At 38.9% G+C, this 21,602-nt stretch overlaps 1 protein-coding gene across 1 annotated transcript in view; it reads left to right on the top strand.

Moving 5' to 3' along the window:
• Positions 1-2,816: 2,816 nt before the first annotated feature.
• Positions 2,817-21,602, top strand: part of ANO4 (anoctamin 4) — a 241,617-nt gene continuing 222,831 nt past the window's right edge. The window contains exons 1-2 of the mRNA XM_047066400.1: positions 2,817-2,892; positions 12,653-12,844. Of these exons, the coding sequence (XP_046922356.1) occupies positions 2,817-2,892; positions 12,653-12,844 (268 nt within the window). The remainder of the gene's footprint in view (positions 2,893-12,652; positions 12,845-21,602) is intronic.

The following is a 21,602-nucleotide window of genomic DNA, read 5'->3' on the forward strand; positions in this document are numbered from 1 at the left end:
TAGACATTGAGCCAAAAGTTAAATCTCGGTAATATACCTAGTCTTTAGCATGTTGGTCTTTTTTCAAAGTGCTTGAGCGTCTTATGATGCCATGGTAATCCCTGTTACAATGTAGACCAAACAGAAGGAGGCATGACACACCTAAGGACCTGATGTGAGGAGGAAGGTTGGATTGTTGCAAATCTTCTCATCAGGCCTACTGAGACTAAACAGTGCTTCATCTTCAGCCCTCCAGGAGGGCCTCATATGGGTTAAATCTCAGCATCTGTGACTGCTCCCTGGAATGCACCCACATTCAGTTACCCACCATTTCTGGCACTCAAATCTCCTCAGAATGTTTGCTCTGGGTCCACCTGAGCTCATCTGACTGAGATTGCACAAATTCTGCCCCCTGTAATGGGAACATGCCTAAGCTTATGATAAGTGGGATGCATTCTTGGCCAAATGCATTCTATATGTTTGAGTCTTTTTTTTTTTTTTTTCCTTAGGAGACTGAAGGGTATCAGCTATCTTATAAATATTTTGTAAACTGTATTTTGAGCCAAATGAGAGAAGATATTAGAAAAGCTCCAGAAGTTTGGGAAGTAATTCTAAGCCTCAGGAGCAGGCAGGAGAATTTTCACCTCTATTCTCGTAAGTGTTCTGGGAAGAGGAAATGCTGGATTTGTTCTCCACTTTGTAGTTAAATCTAAGAAAAAGAGAAAACTAGAAATAAACATCCCCTTGCACAAATTAATTTTTTCCTTAATCAGGAATAGATGAGTTTTTTGTTTTGCTCATGGTAGTGACATTCAAAACATAGGTTTTCAGTGTTTGAAAAATAATTTATCTAAGAAATGACTAGGAGTGTGATAGAACACAGAGGTGCTATGGCTGCAAGTTGTAAAACACCAACAGAACTGCAGATGTTCCTGTGGCACAGAGCTCTTCTGAATCACAGGAGTGACATTTAGATGAAAGCAAATCGTTTTTCCATGGGCGCACTTGTACTGCGCAATGCAGCTGGAGCTAGTGCACCTTGGAAGTGAGCCAGAGAGAAGGAGCACCAAAGAATATTATTTTATTGAGAACAATATTCACATGTGAGATAGGATTTTAAGAGAAATAAAGGAGGTGCTTAAAATAAATCTGAGTTTGTTTTCTGTTCTCAAAATATTAAACATTTCTTGTGTTCTGTGGACTCACCAAATTTTTCGGGAAGAGATTCAGGCCAAGTAGGAAAGATGGGTTTGAAATATGGGAGACAGTGTAGAACAAGAGTGACTTTGGGACATGTCCACACAGCTGAAGACATGGAGTCTGGAAGATCACTTGGAGAAGGAGTGGAGAGAAAGAAAAGAGCAAAGTCAAAACCTTGGGGAACACCTGCTATGGTAGGCTGATAATGGCCCCCCGATATACATCCATGTTCTAATCCCCAAAGCCTATAGAGGTGACCTTTTTTGAAAAGAGTCTGTAGATGTGATTAAAGACCTTAAGGTGAAGAGATTATCTTGTATTATCCAGGTGGGCCTTATATGCCACCATGCCTGTCCTTGTAGGAAAAAGGCAGATGGAGATAGGAGGTGATGAGACTATGGAGACAAGAGATTGGAGTGATGTGGTCACAAGGCAAATACCAAGGAATGCCAGCACCCTTGAGAGGTTGAAAGTAGCAGGGAGATGTCACCCCCAGAGACTTCTGGAGGAATCACAGTTCTCCTAACACCTTGATTTCAGACTTCTAGCCTCCCAAACAGAGAGATAATAAATTTCTGTTATTTCAAGCCACCAGAGCTGTGGTAATAAGTTATGGTAGCCCGAGGAAACTAACACTTTCACCCTTGAGAACAAGAGAGAGGAGAGTTTACAGTTAGGAGAGGAAGCGGTAAGAAGGGTGTCCTGGAATCCAAAGAGATTGTTTAAAAGCAGATGAGCAGAGCCAACAGTGTTAAATTCTAGGGCCTAAGGGGTGAGATTGAAAAGTTCAGCGGAGTCATTGATATGATAGAAGGAGTGATGACCTCTGCCTTGCACTGAGCAGCTGCTGTGTGCTGGGCACTGCCCTGAGCACTTTGTAGATATTAACTCATTCTCATGATTCTGAGGTAGAAAACTGTTATTATTCTCATTTTACAGATGACTAAACTGAGGCACAAAAGATTAAGTAACTTGCACTAGGTAAAATAGGTAGAAAAAGGTGTGGCCAAGAATTGGACCCAGAAACCCTGACTCCAGTACTCACATGTTAATACCTACTGTACTTGCTGTCTTCGTCCCTAAAAAGATGTGTTTCTCAAGGTTCTGCCTACAGATTTTTTTTTTATCAAGTAAGGTAGATGATAGGTCTCAAGAGAAAAAGATACTCTTTTTTAAAGATATTTTAAGGTAGGAAAGTAGGAAGACTAGAAGCTTTACATTGCCTGGGCTCCACCTTTTCAGCTGAGTTGGGGAGGAAGCTATCTGCTGAAGCTGAGGAAAGCAGCCAAGTTTCAGGCCTGAAGAAGTCTAGGAAAGGCGATGAGTGTATAGTGAAACAGGAAGCATAAAATTAAAAGTTGCATGAGTCAACATACTCAGTATCATTTCCTTGCCTGTCTTGACTCTGCTCTGCCTATCCCAAAGGAGTCTTTGCACCATGTAGAATGCAGCGTGCAGAAGGAGAAGGAGATGAAGGCAAATTGTCTTCCCACATCTCTGTATGGATTGTACTTTGTTCAGAGCTGAGGAAGGAATTGAAGTACATAGTGTGATCCTTGCCCTTAGAGACTCTTGAGATAGCTGGAGAAATGGGACAGCCATGTGCTGATGGGTGAAGGAGAGTACAAGAGCATAGCATGGTAAAGGCTAACTGCAAGATTAGAGACAGTGTTGACTCTGAGCCAGAGGAACCAGAAAGGCTTCAAGGAGAAGGTACAGTTTCAGCTCATTCTTACTAAGGCATTTGGTAGCTGTTCAAGAACCAGGAAGACATTTCAGAATGGATGGAAAAGAGGGCGAAGACATGGTTTCATAGGAGTTTGGGTTAAAGGAATGTCGGCATACCATACCTTCCAACCCTGCCTTGTTAAATTATTTAGAACCATTAAACACTTAAAACTGTCTATGTATTGGTATATAGCTAATTTAATCAGTTTAATTACATTTACCAGGCTACATGCAATAGTGGAAAAGATTAGAGTTAAAATTTCAGTTACTTGTTTGACCTTGGACAAGTAACTTTGCCTCTTGGGCCTCAGGTTTCCTGTTGGTGAAATGTAGATACCAATTCTCTGTCTTGTAGGATTGGGGTGAGGCATTAACGGGGTAATTATCAGTATTTACCACAGTGCCTGGCATTTAATAGATAATCATCAATGTTTTTTTCAAAGTAGTTAAGACCAAATTGGATGATGCAACTTATTGACTGATAATTCATTTCTGAAGATGTGACTGCTGAGTCTTCTATAAATGTTAACTTTTCATGTCTGGAGTATATTTGATGTTTTGTGTGCTATTTGTTTACATATCTCTCTGCCATGGACTTTGCCATTGTATGAGGAGAGCTCTGATGGGCCAGGTACTTTATCTGCAACTCTGAGAAATCTTAATTTCTGGAGGACCGTATGGATTTGCTGAGGCAATAAGGGTTTCTTCCCAATTCCCTTGTAACTTACCCATCTTCCTCATTTCTATTCTCTCCTGGCCATACTCATGAATTTTTTTTTTGTTTTTTACATTTTGACATCACACCACATGATCTACATTATTATATTTTTAACATGTAATGTTCAACAATTCCAAGTATCTGTGCCGTTTATTTCCACAGTGTGATTTTTATTCTCATTTCTAACATTTTATACCTCCTTGACAGGAGTTCTATAAGAACTAGAAGTGCCACAGTGAGTCACAGTTCTAGTTCCTTTAGCCCAATAATCCTCTGTAAAAGGGACAAGAAATGTTGAAAGAGTGGTCTGTTTCATGGTTGCAGACTCAGACTGCATGTACTCTCTGATGTTGACTTAAAACATCTCTCCCAGACCCTTCATCTGACACCTAAAAATTTGTCTGCATTCTTCTGGAGTCTTTATGGGTCTGAGGATATTCATTTTGCATCTCTCTGGAAATGTGGAACGTACAACCATGATAGAAAGCATGACATGGTGAAAATACCAGTTTGATGCCACTGTGTTAGTCCTGCCCACAGAGAGACACCTAGGAGTAGAAGGCCCACACTTGCCCAGGCGTCTGAGCATCAGAGTGGGACATGTACTGTGAGGGCGAAGCTGCCAGGCTGTCTCCCAAGGGACCACCCAGCATGGCTGGCCTTACCTGGGTGAATTTCCCAAGAACAAATCTCAGACTTAAAGCATTGAGGGCTTAGAAACCAGATCTTGTGGGCAGATTCATTCTAAGCAATCATGAGGAGATTGGTGTATAGAAAGAAACTCAGGATGCCAGTTTGTTAGCCCACACTGAGAACCTTGGTTCCTGGGTAGATAGGAACATTAGTATGATTACTCTCTTCCTGCAATGGAAGCCAAATCTTAATCTGAAGGTTGCCTGGTGAGTGCTGTTAGAGCAAGGGCAGTTAAATGGATAAAGGAGAGTAAAATTGTGTCTCAGGACTGTCTGGCTGTTGGAACTCTTTTTTAAAGTTTATTTATTTATTTTGAGAGTGAGAGAAAAACAGTGAGTGGGGGAGGGGCAGAGAGAGGGAGGGAGAGAGAGAATCCCACTGTCAGCGTGGAGCCTGATGCAGGACTCAAAGGAACCATGAGCTCAGAACCTGAACCAAAACTAAGAGTTGGATGCTTAACAAACAGCCACCCAGGCACTCCTGGCTGTTAGAACTCTTGAACTTAGAGGCTGTTACCTGGATGGGCACTGCTCATGTTTGTTTATTACAGGTTTTGTTATTGTTGTTCTTTTTATACTTGGCTGACCAAACTTCATTCTGATTTGAGGTTTCTTAAAATTTTTTAGAATTTACAGTCTGGCCCAAGTCACATCTTTTTTCCTCCCCTTGGGGAAATTTAAGATGACTCTATATTTCTGACGTGACTCGTGATTGCTGACTTACAATTTACCTCTGAGCAGGCTTTTATATCCCTTATTTGTGAGTTTTTGGTAGACTTCTTACTGTGGCCTTCCAGGACTAATAAGTAGACTGATTGTTTTACCCTGACAGGGTCAGTTTCCTCATCTGTATAAAGCACCCAATTAAATGCCAGCCACTAAGGTAATTTTCAGGACTAAATTTCTACCTTCAAATTCAAGATATTCTCCTCTTAATAAAAGGTTTTGCAATTTGTTGAAACTCAGCTTTCCTCCATCAGATGGCATCATTCCTGACCATGTTTCCCTGACTGGTTGGCATTAAATAAGGCTAACACCTTTCCTTGGCTTTCTTTTTTTAAAGATCTGCATTTAGTTTTCCATGTGCTTGAATTCTAGCTCTTTCCTCATGGTGCTTCTTTGGACAAAACTTACTTTTATATTCACTGTAGCTTCTAAAATGATTTTCCAATTCTCTTTTCCATCAGTAATTTATTAGCTGGAAATCTGCAGTGAAGAACTTTATCTTATCAACTATTTGGTTACCTTGAAATGTGGTTAGTAAAGGAAAGGCAGGGATAAATGCTTCTTTCCTTTTATTTATCAATTTTCTGAGTAATTGGTATTTTAGCAACCTCTAATGGTGATCAATGAGTGTTCTCTAAGAAAATCTTTTCATTATTAATTTGTTATTAATATTTTTAAAACTCTCTTGAATTTTTTATGTGGTTCATATGTATTAGGTATAGTTCATATTGATATAATGTGTAAGGCAATACAATTAATATTGTTTTTGATCAGATTAACAAGATGTCTAGAGTTTGCTTTAAAATACTCCAGCACCTAAAAAACAAATCAACAACAAAGGGAGTGGAATAGATGAAAAAAGATTAGAAAAATCTTTTATTCTCCTCAGCTTTACAGAAAAATCTTGATGTTTGTTAAAGCTAGGTGATGGGTACGTGGGGTTTTTTTATACTATTCTTTTTGCTTTTGGTATGTTTGAAATTTTCCTGGAAAAAATAGGTCTCAAAAGGTATATACTTCTAAGGTTATCAGAGGTGTAAATCCAAGTTCAGTCTTCAACTGTTCTCTACATGAGTCCTGTGGAAAAACTTCTCAATTATTTCTTAATTAAAAAGTTGCTTGGGGACTACCGGGAAGATGGTAGAGAAGGAGGACCCTAAACTTACCTTGTCTCACAGATACAACTAGATAATACTTGCTTCAGAGCAAACAACCCAGAAAAGGGCCCAAAGCCTGGCCAAACACACTCCACAAGTAGAGGTAGAGAAGAGGCCACATAGAAGAGGGTAGGAGGGTCAAGGACTCTGAGAACCTAAACCCCTAGAGTCTAAACACAGGAGGGAGGTAGCTGCAGGTGCAGAGTGGTGAGAGACAGACTAGCACACTGGGGAGCCTATAAGGGGAAGAGAAAGCCCCATAACATTTGGCTCTGAAAATCAGGGGCTGAATTTCATGAGTACTTACAATAACAGGACTTAAAGCTTAGAACTTTAAAAATCAGCGGGCTCAGCTCTAAGAGAGCCTAGAGGGTGATAGAAAACTGAGCCCCTGACCTTAAAGAGAGCATAGCTAACAGCCTGTGGATATACAGCTTGAAGCAGCAGTTTAAAAGTCACCTGGAGCTTACAGGAGGGAAAGTCAGTTACTAATCTGAGTTCCCTGAGAGACTTTTCTAGGAAAAAACAAGCTTTTCTATGAACAAACAAATGTTCCTTTTCTAGGAACATTTCACTCCCCTACCTCTCATCATAAACACACAGCCACCTGTGAGAACTAGTGTGGCGCCTGCACTCACTTCCTAATTTGCTTACACCATACCCTGCCTCTCCAGCCAGACCTGCCTCCGTCTGTGGATCCCCTCTCCCAAAAGACCCATGTAAACCTTGCCAGCACTGTATCTCCCCACCTTCCATGGAAGATGTGGGCACCTTGTTAAAACTGTACCCATTGCCCGGGGACTCTTTGTGGAGTGACCCAGCTGGCCCAGGTCTCCACTTCAGCTGTGCCTTTCATGTGGAGGAGGACCTGCACCACCCAGTTAAAAGTGCACAGCTGGTCTACTTTCAAGAACAAGGGATGTAGCTGACTTCCTGAACACAGAGAAACACACAGAGAAACTAGACAAAATGAGGAGACAGAGGAATATATCACAAATGAAAGAATAGGACAAAACCACAGCAAGAGACCTAAGTGAAATGGATATGAGTAACATGTTTGAGAGAGAATTTAAAATACTAATCATAAAGATACTCACTGGACTTGATAAAAGGGTGGAGGACATCAATGAGACCCTTAACAAAGAGATAGATAACATAAAAAAAATGAACCAATAAGAGATGTGTAGAACATAATGAAATTAAAAATAAACTTGATGGAATAAATAGGCTGGAAGAAGCAGAGGAGTGAATTAATGAACTAGAAGACAGTATTGGAAAGTAACAAAGCTGAAGAATGAGAGAAAAAGAATTATGCAAAAGGAGAATAGACTTAAGGAACTCAGTGAGTCCATCGTGCATAAGAGCATTTGCATTATAGGGATCCCAGAAGGAGAAGAGAGAGAAAAGTGGGGAAAGAAAATTTATTTGAAGAAATAATGGCTGGAAATTTCCCTAATCTAGGGAAGGAAACTGATATCCAAGATCCAGGAAGTGCAGAGATTCTCCCAACAAAATCAACCAAAGGAAGTCCACACCAAGACATAGTAATTAAAATGGTAACAAGTAGTGATAAAGAAAAAATTTTAAAAGCAGCAAGAAAAAGAAGACAGGTACATACAAGAGAATCCCCATAAGGCGATCAGTGGGTTTTTCAGCAGAAACTTTACAAGCCAGAAGGAAGTGGCATGATATACTCAAAATGCTGAAAGGGAAATATCTACAGCCAAGAATATTCTTTATAGCAAGGCTATCACTCAGAATAAAAGGAGGGACAGAGTTTCACAGACAAAACCTAAAGGAGTTCATGACCACTAAACCAACGCTGTAAGAAATATTTTTTAAAAAATTTTGACAGTTGATTTATTTATTTTGAGAGAGACAGAGACAGCGTGAGGTTGGGAGAACCAGAGAAAGGGGGAGAGAGAGAGAGAGAGAGAGAGAGAGAGAGAGAGAGAGAATCCCAAGCAGGCTCTGTACTGCCAGCACAGAGCCCAACATGGGGCTCGAACTCACAAAACTGTGAGATCATGACCTGAGCTGAAACCATGAGTTGGCTGCTTAACCAACTAACTGAGCCCCCCAGATGCCCCTACTAGAAATATTAAAAGGACTCTTTAAAAAGGAAAGACCATAAGTAAAAGTATGGAAAGGAAAAATCACAAAAGGAGTTAAAAAAAGAAAAGTATTTCTTGGCACAAGAACAGACACTCAGATCAATGGAACAGAATACAGAACCCAGAAATGGACCCACAAACATATGGCCAACTAATCTTTGACAAAGCAGGAGACAATATCCAATGGAATAAAGACAGTCTTTTCAGCAAGTAGTACTGGGAAAACTGGACAGCGACATGCAGAAGAATGAACCTGGATCACTTTCTTACACCAGACACAAAAATAAACTCAAAATGGATGCAAGACCTCAATGTAAGACAGGAAGCCATCAAAATCCTCGAGGAGAAAGCAGGCAAAAACCTCTTTGATCTTGCCCGCAGCAACTTCTTACTCAACACGTCTCCAGAGGCAAGGGAAACAAAAGCCAAAATGAACTACTGGGACCTCATCAAAATTAAAAGCTTCTGCACAGTGAAGGAACAATCAGCAAAACTAAAAGGCAACTGACAGAATGGGAGAAGATATTTGCAAATGACATAGAAGATAAAGGGTTAGTTTCCAAAATCTATAAAGAACTTATCAAACTCAACACCCACAAAACAAATAATCCAGTGAAGAAATGGGCAAAAGACATGAATAGACACTTCTCCAAGGAAGACATCCAGATGGCCAACCAACATGAAAAAATGCTCAACATCACTCATCATCAGGGAAATACAAATCAAAACCACAAGGAGATACCACCTTACGCCTGTCAGAATGGCTAACATTAACAACTCAGGCAACACAGATGTTGGTGAGGATGAGGAGAAAGAGGATCTGTTTTGCATTGTTGGTGGCAATGCAAGCTGGTGCAGCCACTCTGGAAAACAGTATGGAGGTTCCTCAAAATACTAAAAATAGAACTACTCTACAACCCAGCAATTTCACTACTAGGCATTTATCCATGGGATACAGGGGTGCTGTTTCAAAGGGACACATGCACCCCCATGTTTATAGCAGTACTATCAACAATAGCCAAAGTATGGAAAGAGCCCAAATGTACATTGATGGATGAAAGGATAAAGAAGATGTGGTATATATATATATATACTCGGCAATCAAAAAGAATGAAATCTTGCCATTTGCAACTATGTGGATGGAACTGGAGGGTATTATGCTAAGTGGAATTAGTCAGAGAAAGACAAAAATCATATGACTTCATTCATATGAGGACTTTAAGAGACAAAACAGATGAACATAAGGGAAGGGAAACAAAAATAATATAAAAACAGGGAGGGGGACAAAATAGAAGAGACTCATAAATATGGAGAACAAACTGAGGGTTGCTGGAGCATTTGTGGGAGGGGAGATGGGTAAATTGGTTAAGAGGCATTAAGGAATCTACTCCTGAAATCATTGTTTCACTATATGCTAACTAATTTGGATGTAAATTTTAAAAAATAAAAAATTAAAAAAAAATTATTTCTGTAATCAGTCAAGGGATCCACAAAATAAAAGGATGTAAAATATGACACCATGTAACTAAAACATGGTGGGAGGGAGAGAAGTAAATAATGGGTTCAAACTTAAGTGACAGTCAACTTAATATAGACTGCTATATACATAAGATGTTATACATAATCCTACTGGTAACCACAAAGCAAAACCTCCTAATATGCAAAAAATAAAGAGAAAGGAATACAAGTATATCACTAAAGAAAAGCAGCAAACCATGAAAGAAGGAAAATATCAGAGAAAACAACTATAAAAACAACCACAAAATAATTAACAAAATGGCAATAAATACATATCTGTCAATAATTACTTTGCATGTAAATGGACTAAATGCTCCAATCAAAAAAGACATAGGGTGACAGTGGATTAAAAAAAAAAAAAGACCCATCTATATGCTGCCTACAGACTCATTTCAGACCTGAAGACCCCTGCGGATTGAAAGTGAGGGGATGGAGAAACATTTATCATGCAAATGGGGGTCAAAAGAAAGCTGGAGTAAATATCTTCTCCCATTCTGTCAGTTGCCTTTTAGTTTTGCTGATTGTTCCTTCACTGTGCAGAAGCTTTTAATTTTGATGAGGTCCCAGTAGTTCATTTTGGCTTTTGTTTCCCTTGCCTCTGGAGACGTGTTGAGTAAGAAGTTGCTGCGGGCAAGATCAAAGAGGTTTTTGCCTGCTTTCTCCTCGAGGATTTTGATGGCTTCCTGTCTTACATTGAGGTCTTGCATCCATTTTGAGTTTATTTTTGTGTCTGGTGTAAGAAAGTGGTCCAGGTTCATTCTTCTGCATGTATTTATCCAAGGGATGCAGGTGTGCTGTTTTAAAAGGACATATGCACCCCAATGTTTATAGCAGCACGTCAACAATAGCCAAAGTATGGAATGAGCCCAAATGTCCATCAATGGATGATTGAATAAAGAAGATGTGGTGTGTGTGTGTGTGTGCGCATACACACACACATGCACACGCACACACACACAATAGAGTATTACTCGGTGATCAAAAAGGATGAAATCTTGCCATTTTCAACTACATGGGTGGAACTGGAGGGTATTGTGCTAAGCAAAATTAGAGAAAGACAAATATATGACTTCACTCATATGAGGACTTTAAGAGACAAAACAGATGAACATAAAGGAAGGGAAACAAAAATAGTATAAAAACAGAAGGGGGGACAAAACATAAGAGACTCTTAAATATGGAAAACAAACAGGGTTACTGGAGGGGTTGTGGGAGGGGGATGGGCTAAATGGGTAAGGAGCATTAAGGAATCTACTCCTGAAATCATTGTTGCACTATATGCTAACTAATTTGGATGTAAATTAAAAAGAAAAAAACAGTAGTAGCAATATTTAAATCAGACAAAATAGATTTTAAAACAAAATCTATAAAAAGATGCAGAGAAGAACACTATATAAATAGAAGCAAAAACAAACTATTGGGACTACATCAAAATAAAAAGTTTCTGTACAGTGAAGGAAATAATCAACAAAACTAAAAGGCAACCTACTTCAGAAGGTATTTGTGAATGACATATCTGATAAAGTGTTAGTATCCCAAGTACATAATAAACTGATACAACTCAATTCCAAAAACCCCACAAATAATTCAACTAAAATATGTACAGAAGACATAAATAGACATTCTGCAAAGAAACAGACACATGAAAAGATGCTCAACATCACTAATCATCAAGGAAATGCAAATCAAAACTAGTGAGATAGCACCTCACACCTGTCAGAATGGCTAAAATCAACAATACAAGAAATTAGTATTGCCAAGAATGCAGAGAAGGGGAAACCCTCTCGTACTGTTGGCGGGAATGCAAATTGGTGCAGCCATTGTGGAAAACAGTATGGGGGTCCTCAAAAAATTAAGAATAGAACTACTTTAGAACCCAGGAATTGCACTACTGGGTATTTACCCCCAAAATACAAAAACACTAACCCAAAGGGATACATGCACCTTTATTGCAGCATTATTTACAATAGGCAAATTATGGAAGCAGCCCAAGTGTTCATCAATGAATGAATGGATAAAGAAGATGTGGAATACATATATACACAATATACATACATACAGTAGAATATTATTTAGCCATAAAAAAGAATGAAACCTTGCCATTTGCAACAGCATGAGTGGAGCTAGAGAGTGTAATACTAAGCAAAATAACTCAGGGAAAGAAAAATACCATGTGATTTCACTTATGTGGAATTTAAGAAACAAATGAGTAAAACTAAAAAAAAAAAAAGAGAGAGACAAAGCAAGAAACAGACTCTTAACTATAGAGAACAAACTGATGGTTACCAGAGGGGAGGTGGGTGGGGGGATAGGTTAAAAAGGTGATGGGAATGAAGTCGTACATTTGTTGTGATGAGCACTGAGTGATGTGTGGAATTGTTGAATCACTATATTGTACATCTGAAACTAATAGAACACTATATGTTAACTCTACTGTAATTAAAATATTTTTTAAAAAGAAAGAAAAAAAGTTTCTCAATTTTTATTGAAAATCCAAATAACCCAGCAACAGTTTCTAACCAAATAAATGCATATTTTCCCAGGATTTTGGGCAGAATTTTAATATTTGACTTTTTTGGGTCTCCATTCGTAAAGCTTTTGTCATGATAACTGAGGATGTCCACTTTTGAATGAAATAATGTTCAGTATATAATGCAATGTGAAAATCAATTGGTATCAAAATTGTAGTGTCATTAGCATCCCTTAAGAAGTTGAACCATAGTTACTTATGCTGCCTGTATCTCATGCCAGAAAATAATTTGGCATCTTAGCCATTCAGAACTGACTTATTTAATATAATGCTTCTATTTCTCATTCCAGGTTTAAGTTTATCTATTCATGGGGCTGAAAAGCGTTTGCAAATCCATCAACGGCGAAGTGTCGCAAGCCGCCCAGGGTCACGTCGCCTGCCTGTGGTCAGGCATTCCTCACTTCCACCAGGCAGAAGGTCAGTAAAAATGGAGGCAAGCTCTTCTGGAATCACTAATGGGAAAACCAAAGTCTTCCACCCAGGTAAGGCATGGGGAATGCTCAAGACACCCATTTTAGCAGCAACTTAATGCTGCCTGCATTATATCTTGTTACTTAATTATGCCATACTTCCAGTTAAACTTGCCTTTTTTTTTTTTCAACGTTTATTTATTTTTGGGACAGAGAGAGACAGAGCATGAACGGGCGAGGGGCAGAGAGAGAGGGAGACACAGAATCGGAAACAGGCTCCAGGCTCTGAGCCATCAGCCCAGAGCCTGACGCGGGGCTCAAACTCACGGACCGCGAGATCGTGACCTGGCTGAAGTCGGATGCTTAACCGACTGCGCCACCCAGGCGCCCCATAAACTTGCCTTTTTAAACAGTTTTGTTTTTTTTCCTTGTCTTCTCTTTGGTCAGTGGTAAATGTCACCAAGACCAGTAAGAGAAAGAGCTTGACGTGTCAGAAAAGGTTAAGACTACATTCTACCTACAGTGGTAGAATCTAAATAAAAATCCAAGTGAGTAAACTTTCAGTTCAAAAAACCATATTGTACAATAAAACAAAAGAGAGATTTGACCACTTTCTTGATCATTTTCTCTATGATGCTCCAGGGAAAAAGCCAAGCTAAAAATGCCCACTTTGAATTGTAAGTTATCTGGCTTGCCTTGGCTATATTCTCTGGAGATTAGGAGAGCATACTGGAGCTGTATTAAGTTTCAACGCTCTGGAAAATGTCTGTATTTCTTTAAAATGTTAAAATGAGTCAATATTAAAATAGGTAATTTCAACTAAAAGGTTTTATTTGCTTGTGTGGATGAGGAGCTCATCTAAACATTGACTCATTCATTCATTCAGTGAATTTAATGAGTACCTGCTCTATGCCAGGCATTGTTTTGGGTGCTGAGGCAACATTTCTGCCAGTCTGATTCATAGACACATTGATTGAATTGTGAGGCAGTTGAGAAGTCCTTTAGTATAACTGTCATGTGATCCTTATTCCTCTGTGTTATGTTTTGACAGGTGGCTACCCAGCCTCAACTAAAGCCAAGCCTCCATCTCTAGATATGTCACACCATCTCTCTCTCAACTGATGACCTTGTTTCCTAACCTCACTGAGCTACCCCAGGGCTGTGGGGCATTAATTACTGAGGATTCCTTACTCTTCACCTCCAAATTTATCTCTACTTACTTTCATCAGACTTCTCTTTCCTCTAGTTTTCAGAAAATGAAGGTCTTCCCACTGTCCTTGACTAAGCCTTCACCTGTGGGCTTGGCCACCCCTCTTCTCTTGAACCTCTCTCAGGAGGGTGTGTACCCTCATTCTCATCTTTTCCCCTGCTTTACTGTTGGCTCTTCCTCCTCAGTCTATGAAGAAGGCTTAAGCTTCTCTCATTCTAATGTTTTTATTTGACACTGTCCTTTTTTCTCTACTGCCAGTTTTCCTCCTCCCTTTTAAGCCACGCTTGTAGAAGAATAGTTTTATTTTCTCTTCTCTCTCACTTCTCAGCCACTCTTGAACCTAGTACAATCTGATTTGTAGATCATAGCTGTTCTTGAATGACCTCCTTAGTGACCTCCTTTTATCGTAGTGTGCTGAATGGCAGACTCTTCTGATACACCAGACTGGGTGCTTCAGATTGCCACTGCTTCCCCACTACACTCTTCCCTGTCTTCCATGATAGCCTTCTTTTCTTGGTTCTCCTCCTACCTCCCTGACAGGTAACATGGGTGGTTTCCCAGTCACTAGCATCTCTCTCTTCCCCTTGCTTCCTGTCCTAGTACATTCTTCATATCAAATCCAAAATGATTCATCTCTACTCCTAATAATGCCGTTCACCTTGTTGGTCCTACTGATTATGAGGTAAAGTTACAACCTCTGAGCATGTTAAAAACAAATGCCCTTGCTGATATAGTCCTCCTGCCTCTCATCCTTCATTTGTCCTCCCTCTGCCTGAAACTTTATATTCTAGTATATCAGTCCCAGTTCAATCAGAAAAGCAGAACCAGTAGAAGATGGATATTTAGAGATTTATTTCAAGGAATTGGCTTCCATAATTGGGAAGGTATATAGGCAAGTGTGAAACCCACAGAGCAGGCCATCATGAATGGCATGCTGTAACTTTTGGGCACAGGTGAAGCTGTTGTCAATACGAGGAATTTCTGCAGAGAGGCCTCAGCTCCGCTTTTGAGATCTTTCAACTGATTGAATCAGTCCTCCCTAGATCATTTAGGATAATCTTTCTTACTGAAAGCAACTGATTATGGACTTTAATTGTATCTACAAAATGTCTTCACAGGAACACCTAGGTTAGTGTTCATTGAGTAACTGGGGACTGTAGTTTACCCAAGTGGTTGCATCTACTAGATCATCACATCTAATCATACTGACTTGCTTTCAACTCTCCAACATATGATGCTATTTCATGTCTTCCAACCTTTGTTCATGCTGCTCTCTCTAGGATGCCCTGGTTTTGCTCCTTTGTCTTTTAACATTTTTAAACTACCTGTCTCTCTACCATAAGGTCTTCAAGGACAGAGATGCTGGCTTATTTATCTTTGTACTTTCAATAAATATTTGCAAGGGAGGATTGAACTGAACCTTCATTAGCTGTTTTTCAGACTACTGCAATAGTTTTTCTTAATTTTTTTCCAGCTTTATTGGGGTATCATTGACAAATTTTAATACCTTTATAATTGTTCTACCTGCTTTTCATTGAACAAATATTTATTGAAGGCCTCTTAGGTTGCCAGGTACTCTTCAAGTTTTGGGCATACCTCATGGAATGAGGAAGGAGTCTGATAGTTTGAGGAACATTACAGACACCCCTGAGCCTAGAGTGAGGGGGAAACATCAGCGTAGATAGAGACCAGATGGAGCAGGGCCTTGTAGACTATTATAAGGTCCTAGAGCTCTTTGCAAAATAGGAGTTCTTACAGGTTTTTGAGCAGAATAATCCCATTATATGACTTAAATTTTAAGAGGACTACATTAGCTATTGTGTGAGAATACACTACAGATGGAGAGGGTGAAAGGGGAAAGGTCAAACAGGAGGCCACTATAATAGTCAAGTCAAGGGATGATGGTAGCTGTAACTAGGGATGACAGAAATGGTAGTGAGAATTTGGATTCTGGAAGTATTTTAATGTTCGGTCATCAAGATTTCCCAATGAGTTAGACGTGGATTAAGAGAGAAAGGAGAGCTAAGGATGGCTCCAAGATTTTTGGCCTGAGTAAATTGGGCTGGTATCAACTGAGATGGATAAGGCTGCAGGGGAAGAAGATTTGGTGAGTTTTAGGGAAGAAGTAGGGCCAAGATTGGAAGTCTGGTTATGGACATGATAATAATCCAGAACTGACCAGATCACGTGAGTGGTGGAATAAGCATGTCTGGAGTTTGAGAGATTGGTCTGGGAAGGAGATATAAAATCAACTGTTGTTGACATATAAATGGCCTTTAAAGCCATGTAATGAAAAGAGATGACAGAAAGAAGTAAAGATGGAGAAAGGGAGAGAATTAATGGCTGGAATATGGGTGACCCCAATAATAAAGGTAGGTGAGAACAAAGACCAAGAAAGAATGACTGTAAAGGATGTTGAGAAACTAGAAATTACATGTTTTGGAAGTAAAGAAAGTTAAGAGTTGAGGAGTGATTATGTAGTTTAAATGTTGATGAAAATCAAGTAAGATGAGAGCTAAGGGTTGGCCATTGATTTGAGTAAAGTGGAGATCCATGGTGATTTTGATAAGAACAGTTTTGGTGCAGTGGTAGGGATGAACCCCTGAGTTAAGTGTAAGAGAGAATGGAAGGATATGAATTAGATACTGTGAATATGGACAACTTTTTAAAAGCCATTTTTCTGTGAAGGCTAATGAAGAAATAAGGCCCTGGCTAGAGAAGAGGTAAAGTCAAGAGAGCATTTTGTTTTTTCAAAATAGCGTATCTCCAGCAGATAATTTATGATGTTCAGGATAGGGGAGAATTCATGATGTGGGTGTCAGTGAGAGACGAGGGCTATGCACAATAGAATCATGAATAATTTATCTGTGATAACAGATGGGAAGGGAGAGTATGTGTGGCTGTTGGCAGGGTGACGAGGGTCTAAGAGTTCTTTCCTACTGTATCAGTTTTATCTGTAATGTGGGAAGCAAGGCCATTACTGAGAATGAGAATAAAGCCTTGTTCAGAGAGGGAGGGAGAGGGAGATGGTATAATGATGTGTGGAATGGGCAGGGGAAATACGATTGCCAGCCAATCCACATTAAAAGCCCATTTGAGATTCATGGTCATGAAATTAAAGTAGGACAGGTCATCATGGTTGTGTGTTGTTCTTTAACCTTGTTTAGAGACATGTGTGAAGACATAGAACAGATGGACAGTTATATTTAGTCAGGGTTGTGATTTTGCCAAGGAATTAAGAAAAGAGAGAGGGTATCAAAGGTGCATAAGAGGGAATGAGAGCAATCAGTTATGTGATTCAGGCTTGGTAAGGTGGGGAGTGAGGCCATTAAGGGGATAAGGAACAGTGGAAAGTTGATAGATCAGTTGGTTGGAGGTTTCAGAGGGGTTGGAAGGGTGTCAAGGTTAGGATAGGAAGAAGAGCTAGAAAGTTAAGAGGTGGTTATGAGAGAGTGGAATGGTTGGCACTGATATTATGGAGGGGTTGCTGTTATTAGTAATAACAGGGTCTAGACTAGGGTATGAAATGAGTGGCTCTAATAGGGTGGAGGGCAAGAGTATTGGAGGAAAGAATTCTCAGAGACTTGAGAGGCCAGGGTTTGGGAAAGATCACCTATATAGATACTGAAATGGTCAAGAATTAAATAGTGTTTGGAAGAGTGATAATAAGCCAGGAGTTTACCTCATCAAGAAATGAGGGAGCATGGCCTGGAAGGCAGCAAGTAAATGCAATGAAGAATTGAAGGGTCATATAACAACCTGAGACTCAAGGCTGGGGATGCTTAGAGAAAAGGAAAGACCAGTGGTCTAAAGGTGGCATTAAGACTCAATGAGGATATTTTCTCCCCTCCAGGTCCATTGGTGTGAGGACCGTAGGAGAAAAAGAGTACCATAGGAAAGAGCCACAAGGAAGCAGTGGCCTGTGGAAGAGCCAGACTTTCATAAGAACAAGATAATGAAGGGAACATTCGGAGAAAAGACTGATGATAGGAGGAGAACTATGGAGGGCCCAATGGAAGGGTTTTGGATGTTGGGGAATTGCCTTCCACAACTTTCTTTAATTATTTTTCTGGACCGTCTAAAGTTTTCCTCCAAATAAGACCATTAATAATATCCCTCCTCTACTTAATAATCTTTATGGCTGTCCAGAAGAAGGCGCAGCCTTGTGAGTCCAGTTTTTCAAGCCCTCTGCAATTTAACCTCTCCCAGTTTTTCTGGCTTATCTTTTGTACTCCATAACCTGTCTTATTCTATTTTAACCATCTACAGCTCTTCACTGTTTCTCAGATAAGCTCATGTCACTTTTTGAAATGCCCCTTTCCCCAGTAAATCTCTATCCAGCCCTTATCATTACTCAAAATGTAACCCAATACCACATTCTCTCAAAAGTCTTCCTACATCTCACTAGTCAGAATTGACCTCCCACTTTCCAGTACTTCACACAATTTGGAAGCCTTATCAAAGTCAGTATGTTTTTTAGACTTCATAGTTCTCTAGGAATGCAGGAACTGTATTCAATTTATCTTTGTATTTTCCATAATTCAGACAAGGTTTTACTAAATGATTATTTGCTGTTTGTTGAAATCTATTCCAGCCCCTGGGTATAGGTTTGCATTCTGAAGTTACACAGGATAAATCTAAATTCTTTCAAATGATGTTCCTTTAGTTGTTTAAAAACTCATCTTGAGCTATTTGCCAACTGAAACATTTCCTAGTTTCTTCAGTTCTTCCTTCAATGATATGGTGTTAAGATTGTTTACCATTCTACCCACTTCTGCCTCTTTGAATTTACAGTGCCCAGAATTACATAGAATATTTGTTCATCTCTGACCCAGGTAGAGTTGAGTCAGTGTTTACTTGACATCCTATGCTGAAATTAATGTAATAAAAATTTAAAGAAGTATTATTTGCTAATGGTGTAATGTCAGTGTGGGATAATTTAGCATATCTCATGTCACTGATATCACCTTAAGAACACATCACTATGTTTATCCATAATTTTATCATAGATATTGAACCCTACTTGCATTGGATAATGGTAGAAAATATAAATAAGGCCAATTCTTTAGCATAGAATTAAAATTATATTAAATAAGTTATAATTAAAAACCCAAATACATATATTTAAAACTCCTATTCTGCAAGATAGATGTGACTGCAGTTACATCCTTTTATTTTTAGTGTACTTAGCAGTAATGCATCCTAGCTCTCTGTTGAGAGATAATAGAAGAGCTCTCAAACTTATTTCTAGCGAGTCATAGATTTTAGAAGCATCATGGACATTTTAGTACTATTGAGGCCTATCAAGCGATTCATCCACTTTTTACACAGTTAATAATCACAATTCTCAAAGTGCTTTCCAAAAGCTCACTCAGACTGGTTGTGAAGTACAAAAAGAAAAAACAAGAGAGCCTTATAGATCTTCTGTGCTATCAGCTCTGAACAATTTTAGTTAATTTATGCCCCTTTGAGTTTATAAGCATTTCTGAGTGCCTACTATATACAAATATGTATTTGGAAGATAACTCCTTGGGACTGGAATGGTGTAGAACTCTATTACACCTGGACCTTTGGGAGCTTACACTCATGTCCGAAGAAACAGTCAGGGTTCTTTGGTTATAAACAACTGAAACTATTTAATCCAAGCAAAGAAGGAATTTAAATCTGGAAGATATGGATGGAAAGCCTATAGAAACCAGCCTTGGAAAAGGAACAGAAACCAAGAAATAAATTACTTAATTATCTGAAATAAATGAACCCTTACCATCTGTCTTAGTTTTTTATTATTTTTATTACCATTTGTCTTAGTTTTCAAGACTTAGGAGAGACAGTCTTATTGGCCATGCACCTTTTCCTTGGTTGGGAGGTGGTGATGAAAGAAAGGATAGGACAGAAGGAGACTTCCCCCTCAGCTTTTATAATAGGATTGTAGGACCCCTTTATTTCTCCTCCCGCCTGGGCTACATGTAGTAAGGGAAAGACACTGTCCCAAAAGGAAATAGAGGTGATGTTAGAAAAGAGAAATGCACATAGAAGAATGTCCACTACAGGGACCTGTATGTAACCTGCTGTAATAGAAGTCAAACTGTTTTAAGAGCTGGAACAAAGATAAAAGTAAAGTTATAGGAATATTCTTATTTGGAAAAATCTAAGAAGGATTCACAAGGCATATAATCTACAAATTGGACTTTGAGGGTCAATTAGAATATCAACAGGAGGATGGATGGATGGCCATTCCTATATAGGAAAGAGCATAATAAAAGAGACAGTGCATTATACTGGTTATGAATGCAAGCTTTGTTGTTAGAGATTTTGAACCCAGATATGTTACCTGACAGCTATGCAGACTTGGGCAAATGACTTAATTTCTGTGAATCTCAGGTTTCTCACCAGGATATTAATACCTATTTCATGGCCTTAGGGTTGCTGGATGAAATACAGGACTCATAGCAATTTCAGATAAACAGCAAAACTTTTTGGTGTGTGCCCCAAATATTGCATGGGGTACACTTATAATAAAAAATTACTAGCTGTTATTTGAATTCAAATATAAATGGGCACCCTGTATTATTATGCACTATATCTGGCAACTCTATGTAGCACTGTTAGGACAAGTTAATAAATTCATTAATGTAAAATGTTCAGTATGATTTTTGGCACATAGTAGGTGCTCAGTAATAAATGGTAGTGATCACTTTTGTTCTCACCATCACAGACACAGTTCAGAAGCCTGAAAATGAATGTGTCCCAGAACCCTCTCTTGCTCGGTCACTCTACCATAGAGCAGTTTTCCAGTTAACTCATGCTGGAATGAATATCAGTAAGACAGCTTCTCACTGTGCTGTACTGACACAGGAGCCCTTTACCTCTATCTTGTATTGTGTGGTTTCACTTTCCTTCTGATTGTTTCAGATGTTGTTCTTGTGTGTTGATTTTATTTTGACCTTATCTTTCAGCCACTAATAATTTATGCATGTTATTTTCTATTCCCCTTTATAGGCAAATAATAGAAGTATTAAATGGCACTAGGCTTGGGACTATAATTTAAGGGTCAAGAGTAGAGTAAACTGAAGCATTGATTGCAATCTTTTGAATTTGAAACCATAAAGCTTGGTGTGAGTATAGATCACATTATCCCAGTTTAATGATTATGCCATATAAAATAGAATTAGAAGCCTTCTGCAATCTGAAATATTTCTATTGCCTTCCCTTAATCTGTTAGGCCTATCATACTGTCCCAGAGAAATATTATTGATCCCATTATATGTCCTATATTCTCTTTTAGAATTTGTGAAATGATTTTTTTTGCTGATACGTTTCATGGTTTTCCAAATAATTTCTAACACAATTTCTTTTATCTTTTAAAACCTGAGCAGCCCTTTATGCATGATTATGTAGACATGGTATCTAAATGCTGGGACAAGTCAATTTCACACAAGAGGAACTTTAGTCCTCTTGTAGGACTAATGTCTGTAGTTCTGTCTGTGTACAGAGGTGTTAAATGTTTGACATAAATCAAATTATAGCTATAATTTATTAAGCACTGTATCATATTCTCAACCTCAAGAACTGTTAAACTGCTTGAATTCCTTATCTTATTTAATTCCCCTAATATTCTCT

This window comes from Lynx rufus, unplaced genomic scaffold, assembly GCF_022079265.1.
Source record: "Lynx rufus isolate CCGP_SWC_20201006 ecotype Redwood Valley unplaced genomic scaffold, mLynRuf1.p SCAF_7, whole genome shotgun sequence".
Lineage (NCBI taxonomy): Eukaryota > Metazoa > Chordata > Mammalia > Carnivora > Felidae > Lynx > Lynx rufus.